The 24091-nt window shown below is 41.6% G+C and overlaps 1 protein-coding gene across 8 annotated transcripts in view; it reads right to left on the bottom strand.

The window, feature by feature from the left end:
• Positions 1 to 669: 669 nt before the first annotated feature.
• The window catches only part of BMPR1B (bone morphogenetic protein receptor type 1B), a 231235-nt gene continuing 207813 nt past the window's right edge, over positions 670 to 24091 (bottom strand). For all 8 annotated transcript variants that reach the window (XM_014265404.3, XM_074540942.1, XM_026791992.2 and 5 more), the window contains 9 exons: positions 22951 to 23053; positions 21854 to 21956; positions 15735 to 15831; positions 14785 to 14923; positions 9783 to 9975; positions 9043 to 9340; positions 6561 to 6736; positions 5174 to 5304; positions 670 to 4458 (listed from right to left, as the gene is read on the bottom strand). In XM_014265404.3, the coding sequence (XP_014120879.1) occupies positions 4333 to 4458; positions 5174 to 5304; positions 6561 to 6736; positions 9043 to 9340; positions 9783 to 9975; positions 14785 to 14923; positions 15735 to 15831; positions 21854 to 21956; positions 22951 to 23053 (1366 nt within the window). In that variant the 3' untranslated portion in view covers positions 670 to 4332. The remainder of the gene's footprint in view (positions 4459 to 5173; positions 5305 to 6560; positions 6737 to 9042; positions 9341 to 9782; positions 9976 to 14784; positions 14924 to 15734; positions 15832 to 21853; positions 21957 to 22950; positions 23054 to 24091) is intronic.

The raw sequence follows: 24091 nt of genomic DNA, 5'->3' as shown, positions 1-24091 counted from the left end.
CGCAATGCCACTGAGCACAGACAGTCTGGGGCAAAGCAGGAGGGCTGCAGGGGCTGTGCAGCTGAAGGGAAAATTGCCATTATTTACACACTTCTCTGGAAATAACCAGCAAGGCATTTAAACATTAGGAAACACTGAGGTGCATTTGCAGCACAGCACTGCAGAATGAGAATAGTGCTCCTGCTTTAGGGACAAATTCCCAGAAATGCCTCACTGGATGCAGAAGTACACACTCCATGTCTCAGCATTAAGCAATGCCACTTTCAGCTGATGCTGGAGATTTTAGGCTGAAATTTTTTCACCTGATACATGGAGCTGGGAATTATTGCTTCAGTCTGTGCAGAGATGACTCCTGTTCCTCTTGTGCTATTAAAAATAGGAGTCAGAAATACTCATAAAGATGTGGCAGAATGAAGGGGGGTATCTAAAAAAATATTATGCTAATGCAGAGTTCCGACAGATTTACATAATCAGCCACAAAACACAAGCAACTGCTCTATTAGTGATAACACTATTTTAATTACTATTTTTCTCTTCACTGACTTGTGAAAGGAGTGATGCTTTTTTATGCCAGTGGAAACATATGCAACATATTGCTGTTTACTTGTTTGTTCAGATGAAAAAATCTTATAAAAATAAAATAAATAAAATGAGGCACAGTCAAAATAATCTTTCCAGAAAAATAAAACAAAAAGATGGTGCTTTTCAAGCACATGAAAAGGAAATAGCAATCTCTGTCATGGGGAGATGGAAGCAATTTTATTGGGAGGGAATGTTAGAACAACCATATACAATTTGAACAAATACAACATAACACAGTTTGTTCCCCAGGTGTTCTAATTACAGTATTTACAGGATTAATAAGGCACTGGTTCTCAAAAAAGAACACAAATTAGTTTCTTAGTCTCTACATTGACAACCTTTTCTTTAATAGAAATAACTTTGTGCTAGAGAAAGGATAGCAGTTGCTAGATGGAATCTCTCTTTTTTTTTCTTCTCCCACTTTCAAATGCCATCTCACCTATGCCAGGAAGAAACTAAACTACACTTCCTTGAATGATTTACATTTGAAAAGTGGATTTCTAGACCCTAGGGCACCTAAGCCACAATTATCTTTACCAGTGACTTCCAAGCCCTCATCAACGTGCCCTTTGAAACTACCAAAATATGGAAGTGACATTAACAGGCCACACCTGGCAAAATAAACACACTAACCTGCAGTCACTGCAGGTGCTGAACCTTAATAATGATACACTGAGCACTGCAGGAAGTCACCCATGCAGGCATCCTGACTCCAATGTCACAGTGCTGGAAAAAAGACCTCCACACTTGCCTCAGGCTGTTTTTTGGCCTTAGGAATAGCCCTTCACAATAGATTACAGTGGATAGATTTGAGGGCAAAATCTGATCTTGGGAGAAAATAGGCAGGCACTAGTTACACAACCGCAGACTGTTTGCTTTCTCAGTATGTGTCTCCTCATTTATATATATATATATTTATCTATTTTCCTATACAGCACCGTTGCAGTGATTTGTCTTTTATGCATTTTCATAAATAAATATTATGTTTTATTTAGTGCTTTTTCATCCATAATAGTTTACTCTTAATCCACATACTGGAGCTATTCCAGATTCGCAACTGAATATATATATATATATATATTTATATATATATAAAAACACATAAACTTGAACATTTAACATACACACTTTATGTGATCTGTCAACCAGTATCTTAGACCCTTTTCTTCTGGACCAAGAAAAAAAGGTAAGATTTGCTCAGGAAACCAATGACTGGCCCTTTCTCTTGCAGCATGCTGACAGCAGGTGCCAGGGGCATTCACTGCATGCCTCGTGCTGCCAGCTGGCAAAGCACCCTCCTAAACACTCCTGGGGAGAGAGCCCTGCTAATTTATTAAAAAATATATATATTTTAGGAGGGAAGAGGTGAAACAGACCTAAACAGGGAGGACAGAAGCATCCCTGCTGTGCGAGCTGGCACCTGCAAGTCCTGTGCCCTTCTTTGGAGCTGAGAACTCTCAGATCCACAGGTTGTGCTGGCTTCTGTGGGAAGAAATGAGACTGGAAAGCCATGGTTCCATTCACTAAGACAAAAAGGTGAAGAGAGGCTGGGCTGTCCCCAATTTAGCCCACAAATCTCAAGGTCAAGGTGGCCAAGGAGCAAACTCTGCTCTCAGCCTCACAACCAGTTTTTAAGGATGGGGAAACCATCCTTGCCCCTCCTGGGGTCAGGATTTGGTGTATTATTAACTCTCAGAGATTTTCTTTTTGTATTGCTTGGTAAATTTGGGTACAGGCAGGGAAACTGCACTGCAGAAAAAGCATTCTAATGAACAAAAAACTTCTGATTAAGCTTTTTAACACCTATCATCATGGAGGTCTTGCTGGTTCTCTTGAACTGCGCATTTTTCTCTGTTAGCTTGAAAGTATAAAATGGTAATTTTTCCAGCTAGAAATACCTTCAGGGAGCTGTTAAGCTAAACCCCAATTATACACCTACCTACCACAAATAAATCAGTTTTGTCCAAAAAGGGAAAAAAAAAGAGAAAGAAACATTACAGAAGTGCTGAGGCTAAATCCTGCATGGCAATTATTTCAGTTCTGAAATAGGCTTAGCATAATCAAAGCAGCATTTGTAAGGACTTATTTAAAAATTAAGCTGAACACCATCTAGTAAAACAACATAGGCAGGCAGGAAATTTTTAAAAAACAAATGAAGGGTAAAAAAGGGTAAACCAGTAACTCCCATGCAGCTCAGCTTTGGTAATCTGATGAAGAACAGAACCTTTCCAAAGAAAACGCTTCCCAGGGTATATTTCACCTCTCATTTCCCCTTCTGTAGCATTAGCATTGCTACAACCACTGCAGACCCAGGAAGGAGGAACAGGGGAAGACAGAAAATACGTTTCCCACTGCCCTTTTCCCCTGACAGCTCCTCTTGCTGGGAACCACATTGCTACACAGCCCCAGCCCGGCAGCAGAGCCTGGCACTGCTGTGCAGCAGCTGCCAGAGGTGTGGAGGCTGCTGGAAGGGCACACAAAACAATAGTGCAGATAAAGCTGGAGCCAACAGTTCAGTTTGTGGTGTCTCACTGCAGCAGGAGTGCTGGAGGCTGGTACCCACTGCTGCCCACGGCTCCCAGCTCTCACCACCCACCCAATGTGTCCCACCCTTCCTCCCTGTCATTCCCTACTACAGCCTCAAGGCACCAGTCTCCTCACACTCAAAAAAATATGATTGCCACCCCAGAAATGGGCACTTTTGAGGTTTTTCACTTTCCCTTAAAAAATGGAACACAGATTTTTTTTCTCAGCTGTGCTTGTAGGTGGACCCCTCACATTTACACAAATGAAAGAGCAATAATTCCTTCTCACAAGGAATTTCCTCTTGAACAGTGGTTGTTTGTGGGTCCTAGAAGTTTCAAATTGCACAGCAGATTCAAATGTGTACCTTATTTCCACTTGCACACAAAATATTTTATTTTGCAGTGGGTGAAAAGGAAGGGGAAAAAAAGCCAAGAAAAAGGGCACTTGTTTATCACTGTGGTACTATTCCCACCAGGTTTCCTTGAAACATGAAGATCTTCTTTAAAAAAGTCACACCAAACCATATTCATACAGCTCCCAAGTACCTTAAACAAAGCATAACCTTCCTGGGACAGGCCACCCACAGGAATCAGGCCACCCACACCAGCTGGGATGGCAGGGATGCAATTGGGCTCCATCTCTGTACTCTGAGAATCACTTGCACACACAGGGTTCGGAAAGTTATCTCCACAAATAGGTGGCTTTTAAGGCAGGCTCCATTAGAGCTCCTCTGAGCTACACAGATCCACTCACCTTTTTGTTTTTTTTAAGGCTGGAGTGCAATAGTCTTTTTGGAAATGAAAAAGTTGATTTACTTTCATTTTCAGCAGTTTCCTCCAATTTTTTTTTAATGTAACAATATACATCTTTTTTACTTCTAACCCAAAAGTTTTATTTTCATAAAATTTAAAGCAGTATTTTTTTAAACAATCAAAATAATAAAAATAACAATAATAATAATAATAAAATAAGAAGTGGCTTTCATGGAAAGCAACATGCATAATCTTAAACCAGTTACTAAAACTGTATTTCCCCATGTAAACAAGGGCAGACAAGCCTCTTCCATCTTGCATGTCAAAATTCAGGTGGATTTTTCAATGGATAGTCTCCTCAAAAACTCACGGCTGCTCTTCAGCGTGACTCCTCCATTAGCAAAGACTTTTGATACATCTTCAGGACTTCTGCCTCCACAAGAAAGTCCATTTCCAGGGGCCTCTGGCAGAGTCAGAGTTTAATGTCCTGGGACTCTGACATTTTGGCAAGTGTTTTCTTGACGCGCAGGGCGGTGAGGCGGGAGGCAGGGCTGTGAGCCCAGCACTCCATCATCAGCTTCCCCATCTGCCGCAGGCACTGCAGAGAGAAGGGCAGAGAAAGTCCCACCAGGGTCAGTGGCACAGGAGACTGCACGTGTGGCAATGCTGAAAAACTGAGGGAAAAGGTCTTTCCTAAGGCCATTACAGATAAACACCACCAGCACTGCCCAGACCAGCCAAACACGGTTCATGTAGATTAATGCAGATTTTTATAAATGTATTTTTGGTAATACACAAGGACAATGTGGTAACAAATTGTGCTTTTATTGCTGGAATGCCTGGGGTGGGATTACCAAGGATGCCAACTGATTAATCAAGAGCAGCTACTGCAATAAACCTTGCCAATCCCTGACACATGTGGTAGCAAACCAAACACTGAGTGCCACCACACAAAAGCCCTTTTGGGAACTGCTACTCCTTCCTCCAGTGTTTCTACCCCCAGTTTGAAGGCTCAGAGGGATTTGGCTAGGGAGAGGATGAGGCATGTGAGATTTGGTTAGATATTCTCACACTGGCTGTTGCACAAGACCTCGAGCATCCCAGGGAGGTTGTTTTTTCCCCCCACACTCACAAAGCTCATGCCACCTAAATCTTTCATCTCCCCACAGACTATTCATCTACATGCTGCTTTTCCAAATGGCAGCACCAGTGATAAATATCCTCCTCCCTCAAAATGATGCAGAACTGGGTCAATCTCAGTCCTTAGCTCTGAGTAAAAGCACAGACTGCATGCTGAGAGGGATGAGAGGTACCTCATCACTGCTCCATCTGTTGGGGAACGAAGGGCGCAGTCTCTTGATGCACACGATCTCCCGCATGTCCTCGTACGAGGGGTCACTGGGCACCAGGTCGTGGTATGGAAGCTGGTACTCCTCAACTATTCCTGAAAGAAGCAATTAGTTGCCTGTCACTTGCAGAAAAAAAAAAAAACAAAAAAAAACCCAAAAAAAACCTTCCTTTTCCCCTTTCATTCTATAACAGATTGGCCATACTTTGTAACAGTTGGGTGTTCTGCCCCTAAAAAGGACTAGAAGTTCATTCCACAGTCAAGTTCCAATGCAACCACTGCTGTGTAAAGACTGGCCAGGTATCTAACCCAAAAGTGCAGTAACTAGCCAAGTGAGAACAGTTTCTATCACTGCTGTCCAGTCCAGCAATCTCCAGTAAGTTCTCACACTAAGAGCAATTAGTGTAGAGTCTGTATCAGAGTAATCTGAGAGAGAATTAACCTTGAGTTAGGTCTCCTTCTTATCAGTGGACCTGGAAAACGCTAAAGGGCATTTCTGCGCCTTTTCAGAACATGGCAAGGTACCATTCTTTGTGCACAGCAGCAATGACAAAAATATTACAGATTTCACCTCACAACATTGCAATACACATCACCAGCTTTTAAATACAGGGATCCTGCTGCTCATTGGCAACATTCAGCTTCTCGAGGGTGAGCATTCAGCACACTGAAGGATTTAAAAACCCATAGGGAATGCTGAAGATAGCAGAGACCCAAGAGAGACATGCTCTACTCTTACCACCAAACCGGCACAGACCTGCTACCAAGTCATTTCTGTGCATTTAACTTTCCCAGTGGCAAAAGAGAGGTACAACAGCCATCACTTCTGCACGACACTGAGCTCTACATGCAGAAAGAGGGAAATGAGGCACATCACTGGCATGACAGTGATGTAATAAGTGCCACTTCCCTCCAGTGTTTTGCTACTTGTCTAGTAAACAGATTATTTATTTCAAACAGCAACCCCCAAATTTTTGTCCTCCTCCTTTCATTTAACTCTTAACTGAACTAAGAAACCACTATTTTCTTTTTGCTAAATTAGCTGAACAGCCCCAGTCCAGCACAAACATGATGCCTTTAGAAAAGGTCCCAAAATGAGTTCCACACTTCCTCAGTGCAGGCATCAGCTGCCTTCAAACAAGCACTAAAATACAGTCTAAATCTCTGCTGTTGAAATAGCACAGACTGATGCTTCAAAATAAGTTTCAACAGGAAAACAGAAATTAGGAGAGTTACCTGTATGGTTTACCCACATCTGTTTATTACTGTAAAAACAATTACCCGGAAAACAAGGCGCAATGGAAGGCCTGAGGTTCACTGACACAATTAAAAGTGATCTCCCAGCTCTTTACCTCCTGAAACACATCTCCTTGCTATCTCCCAAAGGATGAGTCCAAAACTGTACATATCAGCCATGATGTAGGACTGAAAGTGATTTCTATTCAAGCTTTCATCCAGCACCTCGGGAGGCATATAACGTTTTGTTCCTACACGGGTGTTTGGAGGGATGTCTACCTCATTTGTGTCACTAAAAGAAAAAGAAGGAGAAAAAAAGGGCATCAAGCATGCAGTAAAGTGGGTTGAAAATAAAGCAATTTCGATGGAAGAAGTAGTAAATCCACATCACATCCACTCTCAAACAAGGTCAAAAGTAATGCATAATCTTAATGGAACAATTCTTGCAAGAAAAGCCTCTTAGTGTGAAGGCAACCCTCCTTAAAAGGCTGACCCGCCTGAGGCTATGTTAAGCATTCAAATGCAGAACCACAATGGAGATAAGACTCAACAGGGATGCTGTAACATTTGTGAGATTTCATTAGCATTAGCCCGAGCTCTAATGTTAGTGATAACAATCAAATCTTCATTAAACGCTGTTTTCTTAACATACTCCACCACCTAATGCTTCAGTCTCAGCAATTAATGGGGGAGACCAAGTAGCTGGGGCAGTATCTTTTAGCTGTAGCAAATTACATCTGCAAGACAGATGAATCTAACTATTATTTTTTGCATGCATTATGTTTGATCCCTTCCAACCTTTACACATCAAGATATGCAGACACAGAGAGATAAATGCATAAAAACATCTAAGCAAATGTGTCTCACCTCACACATTGACCAGAAGAGACGACATACAGGGAAAAATATTCCCATTAATTATGTGAATGGAATCTTGTTTTTCTTATTAACTCAGATTCAGCTACATCAGTTTCAATATATTTAAAAGTTTAATATATGGCAGATATTCTGGTTTGCTTGAAAAGGTCTGTTTTCCTTTATTCACCTTCAAAAGGTATGTATTTTAAATATAGTGGATACAACAGATGCTCACAGAATAATTGTATTTCTATAGTTTTCTTCATGTACAGCAATTTTTTTTCACCTTCTGATATGAAGAAAAGCTGTGTCTGTGGTACAACCAGTCACCTACACAGTCATTAAATCACACATATGCTAGTGGCACTACTGTACACCTGCAAGAATGTAACATAAATCCAGTGACCTGCATTATCTTGTATTATTTCAAATGAAATGGAAACACAAAGAATTTTACTAGAATCATCAGCTTCAGCAGAGCACTCCCCTTCCAACAATTTTCTGTTCCTTGTTGTTGCATGAGAAATGCTGTCTGAGGAAGGATTCCGAATGAAAACAAGCCAAGTACATAACATAAATTCCATCTGGAGTGTGAAAAATCCAAATTTCACCTTCTTTTGTAAGAGCGCTCAGTAATTCCTCGCTCTGCTTCATTCACAGCTAAGCAGTGTGCTGCTCTGTATTTGCCAGGCAAAGTACACCTGCAAAGGGTGAATTTCTTCCCCAAAACTTTTTATTGTGTATTTTCAAGTTGTTTTTTTCTAGGCCTCTGTTCCTCAAAGTAAAAATATTCCCTTCTTGTCTCCTGAAGAAAGGTCAGGCTCACAAAGGAAATGCCTCACCAAGGAACCCGGTAGGTAAGTGAACAGTAAGAAAAGAACATAAAAACTGCCTTTCCTTTCACTCTGAGTAATTTCAGTTCAAGATTTGTACAGGATTCCTGAATTTTTTTAATACTCCAGGGAGTGCACGGTTTCAAAGCCGACCTGCGAAACGGAAACCTTCAGTCTATGTATTCTGGACACATTTCTGTGTGCAGAAAAATCAGAAACGTCGGAGCACGCGCCTCCACCACCAGGACCACCGCCGAGAGCTCGAGCTGCTTTTGAGCAGAGCTGTCAGAGAGCAGCGGCTCCTCATGAATCCCAGGAGTGAGTAAGTTCTACCTGTCTGCTCTTTCTAAGTTGTTTAAACACACAACCATTTTTTAAAATCAAATTTAAAAGCCATTTCAAAAATCAAATCTGTACTTGGGCAATTTGATTTGTAGGAAATTAAACAAAAGGCAGCCCAAATGGGGTCCTTTTCAATAAATCCTAGTTAGTAACTAGTGCAAATTATTAGTATTTTTCTCTCTAAGTTGAGGAGTGAATTTTCATGGGATCAGACAAGCTGAATGCTTCAGTGACAAGCTCAGTGATGTGACTTCAACCTGTCACTGCTGTGTCCTTTCATTGTGTGCCAGCAATACTGGGGCAGCAATACATGGAGGGCGGAGTGATGAAAACTGACCCTTTATACAAACACAGCTAATGTGCTCAAATAATCAAAAAGCAACTATTTATACACCTGCATGAGGTGCTGATGTGACATTCTCCCCACACAGGTGACCTCACACACAGATGAGCAGAGCCCAGGTGTGCACACACGCTGCAGGCGCTTGCTCACTCGTGCACACTCAGTCAATAAGTAAGGAAACTTTTGCACCAGATTTATTAACTTCCCCTCACATCCACTCACCTGATAAATTTAACAGCCAAGCCCAAATCTGCTATACAGCAGGTGCCATTCTTTTTCACCAGGATGTTCTTACTCTTTAGGTCACGGTGGGCAATGGCAGGCTTGCCCTGAGTGCTGAAGATCTCAGTGTGCAGGTGGCACAAGCCACTGACAGAGGAGTAAGCCAGTTTCAGCATGGCTTTTGTGTCCAAGGTGGTGGATTTTAGGTAATCATAAAGTGAGCCGTTCTCATGGTAGTCAGTGATAAGATACAGCTGGGTCCAAGATCCTGTACCTTTAATATCTGCAGCAATGAATCCTACAAAAAGAAAAAAAAGAGGTTATTTTCAAGTTAATACTTCTCAGGGGTTTTTTTGGACTGCTCAGAACTCTGGATTGTCATCCATTTCAGCACGTTTGTTTCAATAACATATTTAATTCTTTTCATCTTACTTCCATGCAGCTGTGCCTCACCTCTAGCCTTTAATGTACTTTCAGAAGCCCAGATATGGATATACCAGCAGCTAAAACAGACACGTTGTGTTTGGAATAACAACCCCTAAATCCCATTATTTTTTTAACTTTTATTTATGTTTCAATAATCCTTTAAACAACTTTCCTTTGAAGAGCTCTGGGTGGCTAATTGTAGAGCACAGAGGGAAACAAAGCACATCGGAAAGGACATCAGATAACAGCAAAGACAAAATTGCTAATCTTAAAAACCTGTTCACCATCAAATAATTCTCTTTCATTTCACTCACCAAGAATATTTTCATGCCTCATGAGGACAGTCTGGTAGATTTCTGTTTCTCTGAACCAGCTGGCCTCCTCTGTGGTAAAGAACACTTTCACTGCTACCTTTTCGCCACGCCACTTTCCCATCCAGACTTCTCCATAGCGACCTTTTCCAATCTGCTTCACCATTTGAATCTGTTTTGCAATGGTCCTTTGAACCTGTGAAATGCCAAGGCAGTTCTTACACCTTGCTCAGTGGAAATCTCTGCATTCACCTGCCTCCTCCTGTGCCTGCTTCCCACACAGCCAGCCCAAGAGAGAGTGGAATACGCAGCCATTGTGACATGGAGTTCAGCAACCCTCCACAACTGCAGATGCTCCCATTTTCTCCAGGACACACTGCTGCTGAGGACATTCCCATCACTAAAAAGAAGCTTTTCCATGCCTACTTAAATATACTGTGGTGTCTCAAGAAATTACATCAGTCACTGTAAAGGAAATGTTTGTCCCTGCACCTTGATTTTTTTTAAATCTTTCTGCAGGATGTAGTGCTTGGTGGATTTGGTTTTTTGTCATTTTTGGAAAACTTTGGACAGAAAACACTCCTGGTCACCTCAGTGCAGTCCAAATTCCAAAGGGGTAGGTAACACATTTCCATTAATACAGGGATGTTCCTTACACTGCTGAGATTCAAGGCTAGGGCTTGCAAGAGTCAAAAGCTTATAAGAGCTCCAAACCTAGCAAAATTACAAACTTACCTTTTTAAATTGCCACCCCTAATTATTTCAATATATATATTTGATTAGGAACCTCAGTCACTACTCACAGAGTTAAAACACATGTGCCTACATTGATTTAAATAATGATATTTACGTATTCATAAAAAGCAATTTCCCCCCCCCCAAAATATTTGAAAGAACAGCTTTCCAGTGTCTGTGCCAGCTTTGTCAGTGGCTGTACTGTCAGCTAAAATCATGGGTATTGCAAGATCAATGTCCACAGCAGCATTGCAGAGATTCTCTTCACAAGGATGACAGACTGCCTCTACATTTAACAAGCTTTTACAGCCACAAAAAATCTTGGACAAATGGAGACTTATAATCTCATCAGATTCGAGCATGTCTGCAGATCATGTCTTTCTAAAAGTTCACAAATAAAAATGTTAGTGGATGCTGCAACACAATTCACAGGGCTGACTCTGCCTCAGCTTAATATAAAAGGGGATTTAAAATGTCACCCTCCTGTGCTACAGCATTGCCAGTTCAACCCACAGCTAATGAGTTCTTATCTGGTAGGGTTTGGTAAGATTTTGAAGGAATACTGCCACCAATGTGATGAGATTTTCACCTGGCTCAAGTAATTGGCAAAATCTGCACAAGTTCAAATTTGTGGCCTCTTGCTCTTTTTGCCACCATCCAGATACAAACCTCCAGTGTTTTATTGCAGCAAGTGAATCTAACTGCTCTAACTGAATCCCTATGAAATCATGTTCATTTCATGAAATCAAAAATATTTTTGCAATCTTGGCAGACAGAAATGAGTGAAACTTGATTTTTTAAAATAATTTGCTTCCTTAGTTGTGCTTGGGAGGCCCAGTGGAAACCACCAGTTTGGGAATGCCAGGCAACACTGCCATGAATGTGCCATGACTGCAGCATAATTGTGCATCCAAGGACAAACTCAAAACCTATTAGGTCAGGTCTATCATCATTCTTTTTTTAAGTGAACCACTGGTTTTCATATTGAACAATTTTAAGAAGCAAAACATACTGCGGTATTTATGCATAGCTATTTCAAATACCCCAGTTTTCTTCTTCTGTCATTTAAACAGAATTCCATTTTTCCAGCCCTGCACTGCATTATTAGATGTTCAAGATGGTAGCTTCAGTGCCATTATTTTTGATTAGCATCAATGAAAGCCAACAATAGAGATTAGCCTTTATTTTTAAAATTGATTTATCTTTTATACTCTCATATAGTGATTGAACAATAGTTATATTACACTGGAATTTTGCTGTAACATTTTGTAATGTCATTTTAGCATTGTTGCTTTCTATTTTGCCCATTTTAAAAATGCATCCTGAACAATAATGTAGTTACCTCAAATAACTTAATTTGTGTAAATATATGTAATGGCATCATAAAGTACATGCAATTACAATACTTAATGATGAAAAGTTCCTTATTAAATTACATTAAGAAAATGAAAAACACATTTCTGTTATGGGTTTTCAGGCGGCAGAATACTATGTGAAAGGCCTTAACCTGGTTTTGTCTTGCTAGAACTGGTCAAATGATTTCCTATGAACAATTTATTTTTCTTTTAAGGAATTCAGCTCCTTCTTGAATCATAAACCAATTATGATTTCTAAAACAAATAGGTCAATCAAAATTGTTGGCTGAACAGATTTCATAAACATGCTGAATGATGTGCTCGTGTAAGTTAGTTACACTGAGTGGGGATGGGGGTTTCTCATTTCTTTTTAAATCTCTGTATTTTGCTGCTTGAGCTCTGTAAGCAGTCAGGTAAGGTTACATGACCTTTTCTTTCGTCTCCCTGAGTGGAAACAATCCAATTACCAACTATTTCTACTTTCCTGGCATTCAGCTAAACGTGTTCAGCTACTGCAGATGAAAATTTAGACAGATCAACCTTTTGTAAATTTAATATTTTGAACAGAGAATTCATACCTATGGCTCTGGAGCAGTCCCCTGAAAAGCAAAGTTCATTGCAAGGGAAATTATGAAAAAAAATGTGTGAGAAGGTAGAGACCAAATTGTAGTTCAGCAATCTCTTCAGACAGACCATTTTGCAGCATTTGACTTGCAGCAAACTCTTCTGTCAGAGGTACAGATGGGTCAGGAGAAAGAACACTTGCTGAATGTCACACTGACAAATTCTTGGCTAGTACTTGTTTTGGGTATAATATTTGTACCCGTTAGAATAAATGTTCTACACAGAAGAAAAACATTACTGGTTAGCATAAGGTGACATTTTGCATTACATTTGCATCTTACTTTCCTGGAATTATAACCCTGGATGTTTCAGTCTTTGCACAAGAAACCAAGGTTAAAAATAAGCTCTTGCACAATAAAGAGCAGAGCATTACTGCCAGGCACCTCCTATACACTTGTTTCAGGCACGAGGCATCACTCTGTGCATTCCTGCGAGCTCACAGGGGTTGTGGCTGTCTGGGAATGCAGCAAACACGTACTGCCAAGTGCAAGACCCATTTTCTTCTCTTCCACTCGAAATCACTACTAAACAGTGAAAAAACAACTGCATGGGGCTTTTGTAAGCAAGAGGGAGATGGGGAGGAAGAGTTCCTGAAGGAAAATCACTTGGTCCAGTGGCTGCAGAGCCTCCAAGCTTGAGAGGAGTGGCCTGACACAAGGCAGGAGGGTTTCTGGCTCATGGGGCAGAGGCACAGCTCTGGGAGCTGCTGAGCAATTCCAGCTGGGATGACACCTCTGCCATGACTGCAGCTCCGCAGCAGCAGTTCCTTTTCCCATCCACTGCAAGGGCAGACCTGGGGACAGCACTGAGACCACAGATCCCTCCTTCAAACTGCTCACTGGGACAGAGGAAGGCATAAAGAACAAGCAGTCATAACCAGCACTGCTCCAGTCATAACCAGCACTGCTCCAGCTTTTTTGGGATCCTGGGATGAAGGACTGAGCCATGCACTGCTGTGAGATACCCCAGGGCACCCACATGGGCTGCTGGAAACACATCCTCCCAGAGAAGTACAACCAATTTCTTTGTATTTGCTCTAAATTATTACATTTTTTATGTCATTGGAACAAGTGAAGATGAAGACCTTGATGTGGCAGGTGCAAAAAAAAAAAACAAAATCCACCAAAAAACAATACAACCAAACCCCAAAGCATAAAAGGAAGAATCCCTCACAATTAAATCAGCTGGAAACTCATTAGGAATGGTCCTAAACTGCACACAAGATCTCTCCCTTTCCATTGGCCAGAAAAATCTCAAATTAGTGAACCAAAACCACTAAGGGTGCTAGAAGGACATTGGCATGGGATAGGACAGAGTCTGTTGCTTCATTTTTAGGGAAATATAAAAGTTCCCATTTAATGTCTTCTTTAGGGGGTTTAAAAAATAGGTGTGGACAAAAACCAGCCAGACAGTACATGGTACTTGGAAGCTGGACAACACCTACGGTAGTAGCATCAATACAAACTAATAGGTTTGGAAGACAGGAGGGACATACCCACTCTGAAAAACGAAAATGAAATCTTCCAGTTTCTCAGAGGCACTTATTTTAAATAAGTAACCTAGCTTTTTTACCAATTCTTTTCTACCAGTGATGTTCCCCAGAAACAAAACCCCCGGTGAACAGAACTATATTGCCACAGATCGGTCTGCCTTTTCAGCAGGTTTAACAATCCTGGAGTCTGTTCAGAAACAATCACAAACTCCATCCCATTGACTTCTGAGATTGCCATAATACGAGGAAAAAAATCCTCCTTGACTTCTGAATGCAAAGTGAAGCCTACAAATAAAAAGGTTCCAAGTCTGACAAGTTACAGTTCCCTTTAGAAAAAGGTGATGGGGCAGTGTTTGAAATTCTATTGTATGTTGCACATACAAAGGAAGAAAACAACATCAGTGGGCCAGGTGCTGTCCTGGACACTGGAGTGTAAAAAAACCAAACATGATGATATACTTCCATGAGCTGTCTTAGCCTGCACTTACCCTATGGTATCTAAAATAGGAAATTAAATGAGGCAGAAAAATAACCCTAACCTTTTTTGGCTTAGTTCACATGACAAAAATCCCCTGCTTCTAAAGCAGCTGTTCTCCAGTCTAACTCCTTGTCATCTCTGGTAGAGGAAAAAAAAAAAAAACCAAAAAAAACAAAAAAAAAAAAAACACCACCCACCCAAAAAAACCCCCAAGAAACCCTAAAAGAAAACAGAGGATATGTAAATCTATTTTTTGTGCCTCTTCTCCCTCTCCACATTTTAGCCTTTGAAATGTGCACTACAATAGCATCGCTTCCTTACCAGGAGAGGGAGCCCGGATCCGCTGCCTGAGCTCTGGGACTGCTCGATCAAATCCTTCAGGGACTCTCCGGGGGGAATGTAGGTCTCATCCTGCTCCAGCCCGATGCTGTAGTGGGGTCTCGTCTCCTGGCGCTTGTATCTGAGGTTTTGCACGAAAACAAAATGAGTTTTGAATACAATGAACACATGTGCAATGAATAATGCACATGCCCTTCACATTTCCTTCATTTATAGACTAACAGATTTCTCTGCTTCCCTGAGGAATACACTGGACTCTCTGGCCAAAATTTTTCATTTTATTTTTAGCAACTGTTTACATCATCAAAATTCTAAGTATAACACTCACAGGCCATGTAGTCTGGGGTAAATCTGCAAAGCAACCAAATGTGTTCCTTTCAGAAACTTAAATATGTCTAAAACACTGACCAAGTCAGTAACTTTATTTTACTGTCTGCAGTGCACTTCTAGGAGCCAGAGAAGGTAAGGTCATGGAATCTGGGAATATGTAAAAAACTGGGAATATGTCAAATTATTAAAATGTAATGTATGTAGATTATGATACCACTCTAGATACATTTACTGACATTCCTGTATTGTCTTTTTTTTTATGATCAGCTCTTCATCACATAAACAAATTTAGAAGTCTTAGATATATTTCCCTTACACAAATTTCTCTACAAAATTTGTCCTTTGGCCTTCTCACTAAAGAATATTCTGTTCTTCTACCTGAATGGCTTTTAAGGATGTTGAGTGAAAGATTCTGTATGAAATCCATCACACAGGTACCCCTGTGAATAGCATCAATAAAATACACTTTTTTTTTCCTCATGATAAAATTACAGTTTCTTATTTCTTTCCTCTAAGGTCCACTTCTATTTTTTGTTTTTCAATTTTCTAAATCTATAAAAAGATAAATGTTGAGAGGAACATTAACAAGCTGCCTTATTTACCTGAAGTAGCAGAATATGATGATAAGCACCAGAAGGATGCTGCAAACAGTCACTGAGATCAGCAGGGCCTTGTGGTGAATGTTTCCTTCAGCAAAGTCTGTGGTTAAAAATGAGAAAGTTGGAAGATTTAGAAAGGGAGATGGTATGAAGTCAATGTGAGGAGTGCATTGAACACAAGATGATTTCCACTCTTTCCTTGTAATTCCTGTACAGGATACTCCTGGATTTTGTGGTCTTCCTCTTTGACCCTCACTGACCAGGACAGAACTGACACTTCCAGTGTCATAAAAACCCTATTTGTTTTCTCAGTCCTCACTCAGGCAAAACGTCGCCTTGATTTGCAATTCCCTGCTTGCCTCTGAATGGAAAATCAATCAAGACCTGTAGCTCTGGGTCTTAACCTGAGTGATTAGCCAGGAAATGCAAAAACCACTGCCTTTTTTAAGCACTCAGATTAAGTAGTACCCTAATGAGTAACTAAGAAAACCAAACCAAACCAAATCAAATCACCTACCAAACTTCATTTACTCTACAAGGCAAGACACAACAGACCATTCAACCTCCAACAGGGCAGGGCATGAGAGGCCTTGAAAGTGTAATGTTTCCATCATTACAGAACAAGAGCAAGAATTTTCTTCTCCATCTGCTCTAGAGCAGTCCTGTGCGCTAGCAAGTCCTTCCTATGCTGGTGGGCAAAACTATCCTTCCAGTGGCTTCTCTGCAAAACACTTTGAGAAGAAAATGTGTCAAGTAACTTGTAGAAAATGCTGTTGCATAAAAACTATTAAAATGTTTCAGTCAACCTTTGTATAGCAGACTCGTATTCTCTTTTAAAGTATAACATTAATCTCCAAATTTGAATTCTCAGCTCAGGCAAGCGAGTGTGACCTTCACGCATGCTTCTCTGCTGAAAAACAAAGACATCCAGCTCTATTATTTTTAACCTCTCCTGCCACTCAAACTCTCAAAATTATAGTATTTCAGCCTGTACATACACAAACCACCCTTCCAACAACAAATGGGATGATGCAAATGAGGTCCATGCTTTCTGAAGCTCTTCCAGCCTTGCTGTCTTGCATCCTTCACTCCAAAGCCTGACACATCGGAGAATGCAAGAAATCCATCCTTATTGACTGGTCCTGGAACGATGCTATTATGTTTCAGATTTACAAGGGTAAGGAGACCAGGAGATTCCTAAGGGACTCTTAGTTTACTCTCAGACTCTTTTATTTTCAAGATACAGTTTCTCTTTCTTTTTTTTTCCTCCCAAACAATTTCTTTCCTTCCCCTTCCCACTACAAACAGAGATTACCTACCAGCACACCTCCTGATCACACTGGTCATGTTTTAACCTGCCACTGCCTGCTCCGGGAGCACTGACAATGTAAACATTCAGGACACAGCTGATGCCTTTGAAAGGGGACACTGACACGAAGTCCATCAGGAAAACCCTTGAGCCCATCCTTCTGCCTGCCACAGCAGATTTATCCCTGGCCTGCCACTCCAAGCGGGCTGTGGGTCGAAACCGAGAGCCCACCGGGGAATCAGAGCTCTGGTGAAGGCGATGGCAGCTCGGCAGGGCTGAGGGCTCTGGTTTGTGCTGTGTGAGCAGCCTGTGTCAGCACCACCTCCCTCTGAAATGTGTGGGTTGTCACAGTTTCAGATGTCACAGCCCAACAGATGAATAAGCAGAGCACAGAGACCATAAAGCGGCATTCCGTACCTGGGAGAAACCCAGATAACCACCCACAGCAAGGGTTCTACCACTTCACAGAGTATGACAGGATGGAAGCTGAGCTTCTGTGCTTAGCAGTAATAAAAGCTGATGTCAGCTTTCACAGAGGGAAAAATTCAGATCTTAGACTTGTGTCTGCTAGATGTTAAGGCCATGGAACTCTGTGCATTTTTGCAGACACGGTATTGCCCGTAAAGTTGTTCACGCTGTCTGTGCGTGTAAGAGAATGTACATTTGGAGAGGGATGACAAACATGCTGCAGTCTTGAATCCAATTCCCACAATTTTTAGGGTTTAAGTGATCCAAACCTTATGCGCCATGTTTCTAATGGGCTTCTGCCATTCAGAAAAATAAGTAAATGCAGGTGGCTTTTCCCAGAGCACATTTTGGAAGTGCTGTGCAGCTCTCAGATGAACTTCAGGCTCCAACACTGCAAAATTCTTTGGGTACCCAAATGCAATTATGTGAAGCAAGTATAAGGAAAGCATGAAAGACACAAAGGAACGTGTCCTGATCTCCTTGCTGGGAGCAGGAAACAAGACTTTGAGCAGATGCAGAGCTGACCCTCTTGTGGTGGGTGGTGTCGGCATGCCAGCAGTGGCACAGCTTTAGCAGTGGTTCACTGTTCACAGCGTGCAACTGGCTCACACAGGAGGGGACACCAAGTTCCATATGCCTTTCTATTTATTTGGCTATTTCAGAGGCAATATTGATGACAAGTGAGCTACTGTCCCACCTTTTAAACACTTATTGCATTTTTAAAGCTTTTGGGCAGGATTTCATTTGCTGCCTAACTTGAGGACCTCATAAACCTGCTGGTGTGTGTGTGGACAGCACAAGATTAAATGCAAGCCCCCATCCTCACATCAGCAATGTCTGTTTGTTCTGCTGCACTGAGCCAGGCTGCATTTCTTCTCCTGCTCCTCCACCCCAGGCTGTTCCCACAGGGCAGCAGGACAAACCTCCCTTTCCCTGCATTATTGCACCAGGAGGAGGGATGGGGCAGCTCATCTGTGAGTCCGCCTAGGGATTCGCTTGTGGGCTCTGTGGTGAACACCGTGGTGGGTCCTGGACAGTGTCAGTGTATGTGATGGAGGTACTGTGTCCTTTAAGAAGTCCAGTGCTGTGTTTTTCACTGCTGTGTCACTTGGAATTGCCAGGTGCCAAGCAGCAGGGTTAGGAGACTGAGCAGCAGCTTCCATGCAGGCAGCAGTGAGCGATTACCGGGAGCACGTTGTGGGAAGTGCAAAACAAACACACTGCAGGTTTGGGAAGCTTCTTCACGCACCCTGGCTGGCTGATAGCAGCGCAGCCCAGCAAAGAGCACATGAACAGCTCCATGTTGTAGGAAAACAGTGGTGCAGGCTGGTGACAGCAGGGAGCTCGGTGGGCAAAGCTGCCTCTCTGTTTTTCTCCTGCAATTTCCCCCTCCTCCACCACTCGTTTCACTCACTGTCATCAGCGGGGCCATGCTGAGGAGTGCATTGAAAATGCCACCCAGAAGGTTCAGAAGTCAGCATATCAAAGGGAGAGGAGGTTCTCCTCCCACCCCAGGTCCCTCCAGCTCAGAATGTTACAGCTATTCAAGTAAAAACAGCAGTGAAATCCGAGGCGTGGAGACTGTGTGCACACATCAAACCCCATCATTCCTCCAATCATTCCCTTGCCCATTCATCACTGGCTATACAGGCAGGGAGCCAGACACGGTGGCACCACCACTTCTGCTTATGTAGGCTCTAAATCAGTAAAGACATATTTCTCCTTTTGACTGGTCTCAGCCTGTGCTTTCTCTGGGATTTCCAGGAATATCTTTTATTGTTTAAAGCAGAGGTGTTATATCAGACCCAATTATGACTTTCATTTCCTTAATAAGACAGATGTATAGCTGGCACAAGGGTTTAATGGTTTCCCTGGGACATTTTATCCTGCTAGTTCTGTACCAAGATGAGCTCAAAACTTAGGCTTAGCTGTTGTTTCTTCCATCTTACTTAACAAGTCTTGCTTTGACCGGTGTTAATTTTTCTAGCTTGCACTTTCATGTATGTGGTCCTCCTTTCTTTCCAGGGGGGAGAGGAGAACGATAGGGTGTGGCATAAATCTTGCCTTGCAGCACATGCCAGGCCTGGAAAAGCACTTAGAGAGCACAAGTCCCTTGCCTTTGTAGCTGTTACCTTGGTGCACAGGTCAGTTTTGAGTTCAACAGCCCCTGACCTGCAGCTGCATGGTCCCCCTAGACCTTGCTTCCCATGAGGCATCACCTCAGATGTGAGCTCGTAAGAAGCCAAATTTCTGTTTGTTTTTCAGATGCTGAGAAGCACGTGTATCTTTGATGGAACCCTAAAGGCCAGAAGGGTTTTCCAAGAAGCTTGTTTTAAGTTCACCTCTCTTTCCCTGTACTTGCAGTTCATGTTAAATTTGATATACAATTTTAACATTACTCAAACAATTACAGCCTAATCTAAATGCCTCCAGTAGAAACAGTGATCACAGCCACAGCACTGGGCACTGGCAGTAGTATGTATTTGTATACAGTATTTGTACCTATTTGCAGTGAGGGCCTGTGGTTCAAACTATGGCCTTTTTTTTTTTTTTTTTTGCTGTTTCAAACTGTGGCTCTTTTATCCTGAGGTTTCATACTAGGATACAGCAGCAACAAATTAAAACAGGCCTGGCACTGAGAATGACATATTAACCTAAGGCTTTAATAAAGATGGTGACTTCAGCCCTGTTCAGCCACATTTATTCAAGCAGTTTCTGAAATCCATTTCTACAAAACACTGTCAGGATGCTTGTAGTGTGAGACCTTATATAAAAAAAATAAAAATATTTTGATTGTGTTGAGTGACTACATCACCTTTTGTCTGCCATGCTAAAATAGTCAACTTTGCAACCCAGAACAGCTAGAACCCTGTTTCAGCTCGCTGAAATTTTTCTTTTAAAAAATATTCTCTCTGCCACCATGGTTCCCCAGTGATACTTTATTTATCCTACATACACACAGGAAAAACCCAACCTCAATCCAAACACCTTCTGCCACTAACAAAAGCTTGGTCCATTGCTTTCTTTGTAAGTAGCAGATAGCATTGCCAAATAACTAAAATCTTTATAGATGGATGTCTAGTGTTAGGCTCTAATTCAGTATTTTTGAGTATTCCTAATGTAGCATAAACTCAGACAGTAGCAAGAAGAAATCATGGCAGTGTTTTTCAAACTGATATTTAATGAAAGACTAAGTAAGTGTGAACAAATATTGACTACTTTTTGGAGCTCTTCTCTCAATCCAAAGAACTTTTTAAAATTAAATAAACCAACAAAGTAGTACATAACTCTTCTGCTGGAAGTCAGAATTTTATGAGGTTTCGCTGCCTTAATGCCTTGCTAGTAAACAGTGAAGTATTTACATACTACTCTCCAAAGGCCTGACTCTGCAGCCCATCTGTGCAGAATTTCACAGGCCTGAAGGGAACAGCTTACATGAGTGAAGGCTTTCTCTGAGCATGCATTCGTGTAAGTATCTGCTGTTGGTGAAATTAAGAGTGCATCTGTGCATCGATCTGGATCTTCAACACAGAACACCACGATTATAAATTCTTCTGCAAGCCTGAACTGACTCGATACTGACTGCCACAATTCCTGCCAATGCCAAGAGTTTATTATGGATGAATTTACACTTAGGAATATACTTCTATAAAATTTATTCTGAACACCCAGACAAAAATAGTTTTACCAGCTTTCAGAAAGTGATGTTTAAACAAACAATAATGCTAAAACCTTGCCTTAGCATCTACTAAGTTAATACATGCCTATTTGTTCTCAAATAATTTTTTTTAAAAAACCTGTGTGAGTTCTTACTATACTTTCTTTTTTCAGCTACACTGTTCACATAAAAATACACTTTAGTGAGTCATTATTGTCTCAGTGCTGGGTGATCAGGTCCTGCAAATAAGAAACATTTACAGACTTGTGCCAACTTGAACTGACCAATTTGTGTGTGGAGTTATGAATGAGAGCAATGTATGTTACAGGGACTGGAGAGAGGATTCCATTTTATTATCAGGCTAAAGAAAAACACAGCAAGAGTCATCCTCTGCCACGACCAGCCTAGGTCCTTGAGATGATCTCTGATAGCTCACAGGCCTGTTAGGACAGCATCATGCAACTCTAATGCATCTTGTGTTCACTGCACGTGTGCAGCAGAAACACACAAGCATCAGCACCACTCCACACACAACCTACAGGAATGGAGATATACTGATTAATGCCAATTTTCTCTCTAATCACATGCTTTTGGATGGGGTGCTTCAATCTGTGCTCTATTTTTCCCTAAGGCACAAGGACCAACAGCAGGAAAAGATCGGCTTAGGATCGGATTTTGTTCCCTTACCTCGATTCTTCAGTGGTGGCAGTGTAGGGTGAAGGTGCCTGTTACAGTAATCCTGGCCTGTACAACATTCAATAGATCTTCTTTGGTGTGGAATAGGAGTGTCCTGCAACAAGCAATTTAGATGGAAAGCAAGTCATTACCTGTGTTGTAAATACACACAGTCATTCTGGCACTTGAAAGATGTGCTTGCTAGCTGGACTGCAATCTGTTTCAGATTCCTAGGATGTGTGGAGCAAGGATATCTGCCAACCAGCATATCCAGCAATATTTCATCCAAGTAATTAAAATGTTAATTCACTCTAAACTTACTCCTGTTGGTGCCTTAATGCTGCAGAAGGGACTGACTTTCTCTAATGGTGCCAGTCACCAGTGTGAAAGTCATATACATCTATCAATTAGACCAAAAATGAGTTAATACAGGTATCCAAAACAGGTTAGCCAGGAGAATACAGGAATTGCTGCGTGGACTAATTTAGCTGCAGCTTCTGGTCTCATGGGAAGTTGGATAAAATATCTCCCATTAGCCATAAGGATGAAACTATTCCTGTAATCATCTAAAAACATTTAAGGTTAATGTAAGGAAAGGCAACCACCTCAGAACCACCTTGCTCCATTTTCCACACCCCTTCCCTTCCTGCAGTGATACTTGTTTTCCATCAGGTGATCGCTGTACTTGAAGGGAATATCTGGCACCAAAAATCCCAAACCAATGTGGAAGTGCATGTGAGATGTAGATGTTGCTGCAGTCCATCAAATAATATCCTAACTAACTTCAGCCAGGAAAAACACCCAGAGAGATCCAGCATGGAAATTTGAGGAGTTAAGACTGCAATTCTCTAAATCCAAACTTCATCTCAGTGGGAATGTTACTAGTAGCAGCAGTGCCAAAACCAAAAACATGAATTGTTACTATTAGGAGGATCCATAGTATCATCTTTTGGGGATACAAAAGCACTCCCCTCAGTAATCAATGCAGATCAGCTATCTGCCAAAGGAACAGAAGTAGAAAACATGGACACAGTAATATCTGTTGACTGCACTTTAATTGGAAACTATCAAAAATTCAAGGGACACTGTGGCAGAAAATGCTTCCTCACCCGACACTGGAAGTCAGAGCCCTCCAATCCAAGACATCCCTTGGTGACTAAATGTCCACCGGACTCATCCTCTTCTATTATGGTGAAGCAGTAGCCATCAGTGCTGTGGATTGGAAAGAATGAATCAGGAAAAGGCACTGAAATATGAAAAGTGGAAAATGTGCTGTTGAATATTGTCTTGAACTTTGCTCCTTGCCAGGCAAATCTGCCATTCACAAATGGACTCACCGGGGCTGCTGTGGAGCAGCTCCTGCACACACAAAGGAGGCTCTGCCTCAGAGCTGTGCACTTGCCTTTGCAACATTTCACAGCCTACACCCCACTAACAAGCCCCCCAGCTCTCTGCCTGTGGTCATTAGTGTGTTAAGACTCTGGAAACCTGTACAGTGCAAGCTTCATTGCTCCATAGCCTCTGCCCTGAGTGCAGGAACAGGGCACCGACACCTGCACCACGGTACAGACCTGAAGAAGGAAACACTTCCGAGATGCTAAACTTAAAATATGACCAAGAGTGATTTGTGATTCCTGTTTTCACCATATTATGAACTGCAACACTCCTGTGTATGAGTCCTTGAGTTACCATCAACACCCTTCATAGATGTTTACTTGGGTTATAAGCCTGAAGTGATCCATAATGCTTCCGTTTACAGGAACGTGCACCAGGGAGGGCAAGTATACCAACAGATGGCTCGATGGGGCTGGTGATAAATGTCCTTCCTTGATGAAGGTCAAATGCCTGAATGCTATGGAAAGAGGGAGTGGAGGGCATGGAAAGGATGGCTGCATTTTATTGAGACTGCTGTACCTTAAGTTCTTAGCACTCTGATGGGGATACGTAACGCGTAAGAAACAAAAACTGATGCACTTGAAGGTAGAAGATTCAAAAATAAAGAAAAAACTCTTTAATATAAGACATTTAAGTCACAGAAAAATAAAATATTCTGTTATTTGCTCAGGAAAATAACACTGGCTATTATGTGCAATGAGTATTTTTCAGAAGGAAAGAAATAAACTCAGTTAAAACAAGGAAATAAAAAGAAAAAAAGATTAGAAAACTTAAATACAGCAAAATTTCAGATGATTTGCTCCTTACTTGAATGAAACAAGAGTCTAAAGAGCACCAGCAGCAAATGCAATGAAG

The sequence above is a fragment of the Zonotrichia albicollis genome, chromosome 5 (assembly GCF_047830755.1).
Source record: "Zonotrichia albicollis isolate bZonAlb1 chromosome 5, bZonAlb1.hap1, whole genome shotgun sequence".
Taxonomy (NCBI): Eukaryota; Metazoa; Chordata; class Aves; order Passeriformes; family Passerellidae; genus Zonotrichia; species Zonotrichia albicollis.
The sequence above is the reverse complement of the archived record's forward strand: the minus strand, read 5'-3'. Positions and strand labels throughout refer to the sequence as shown.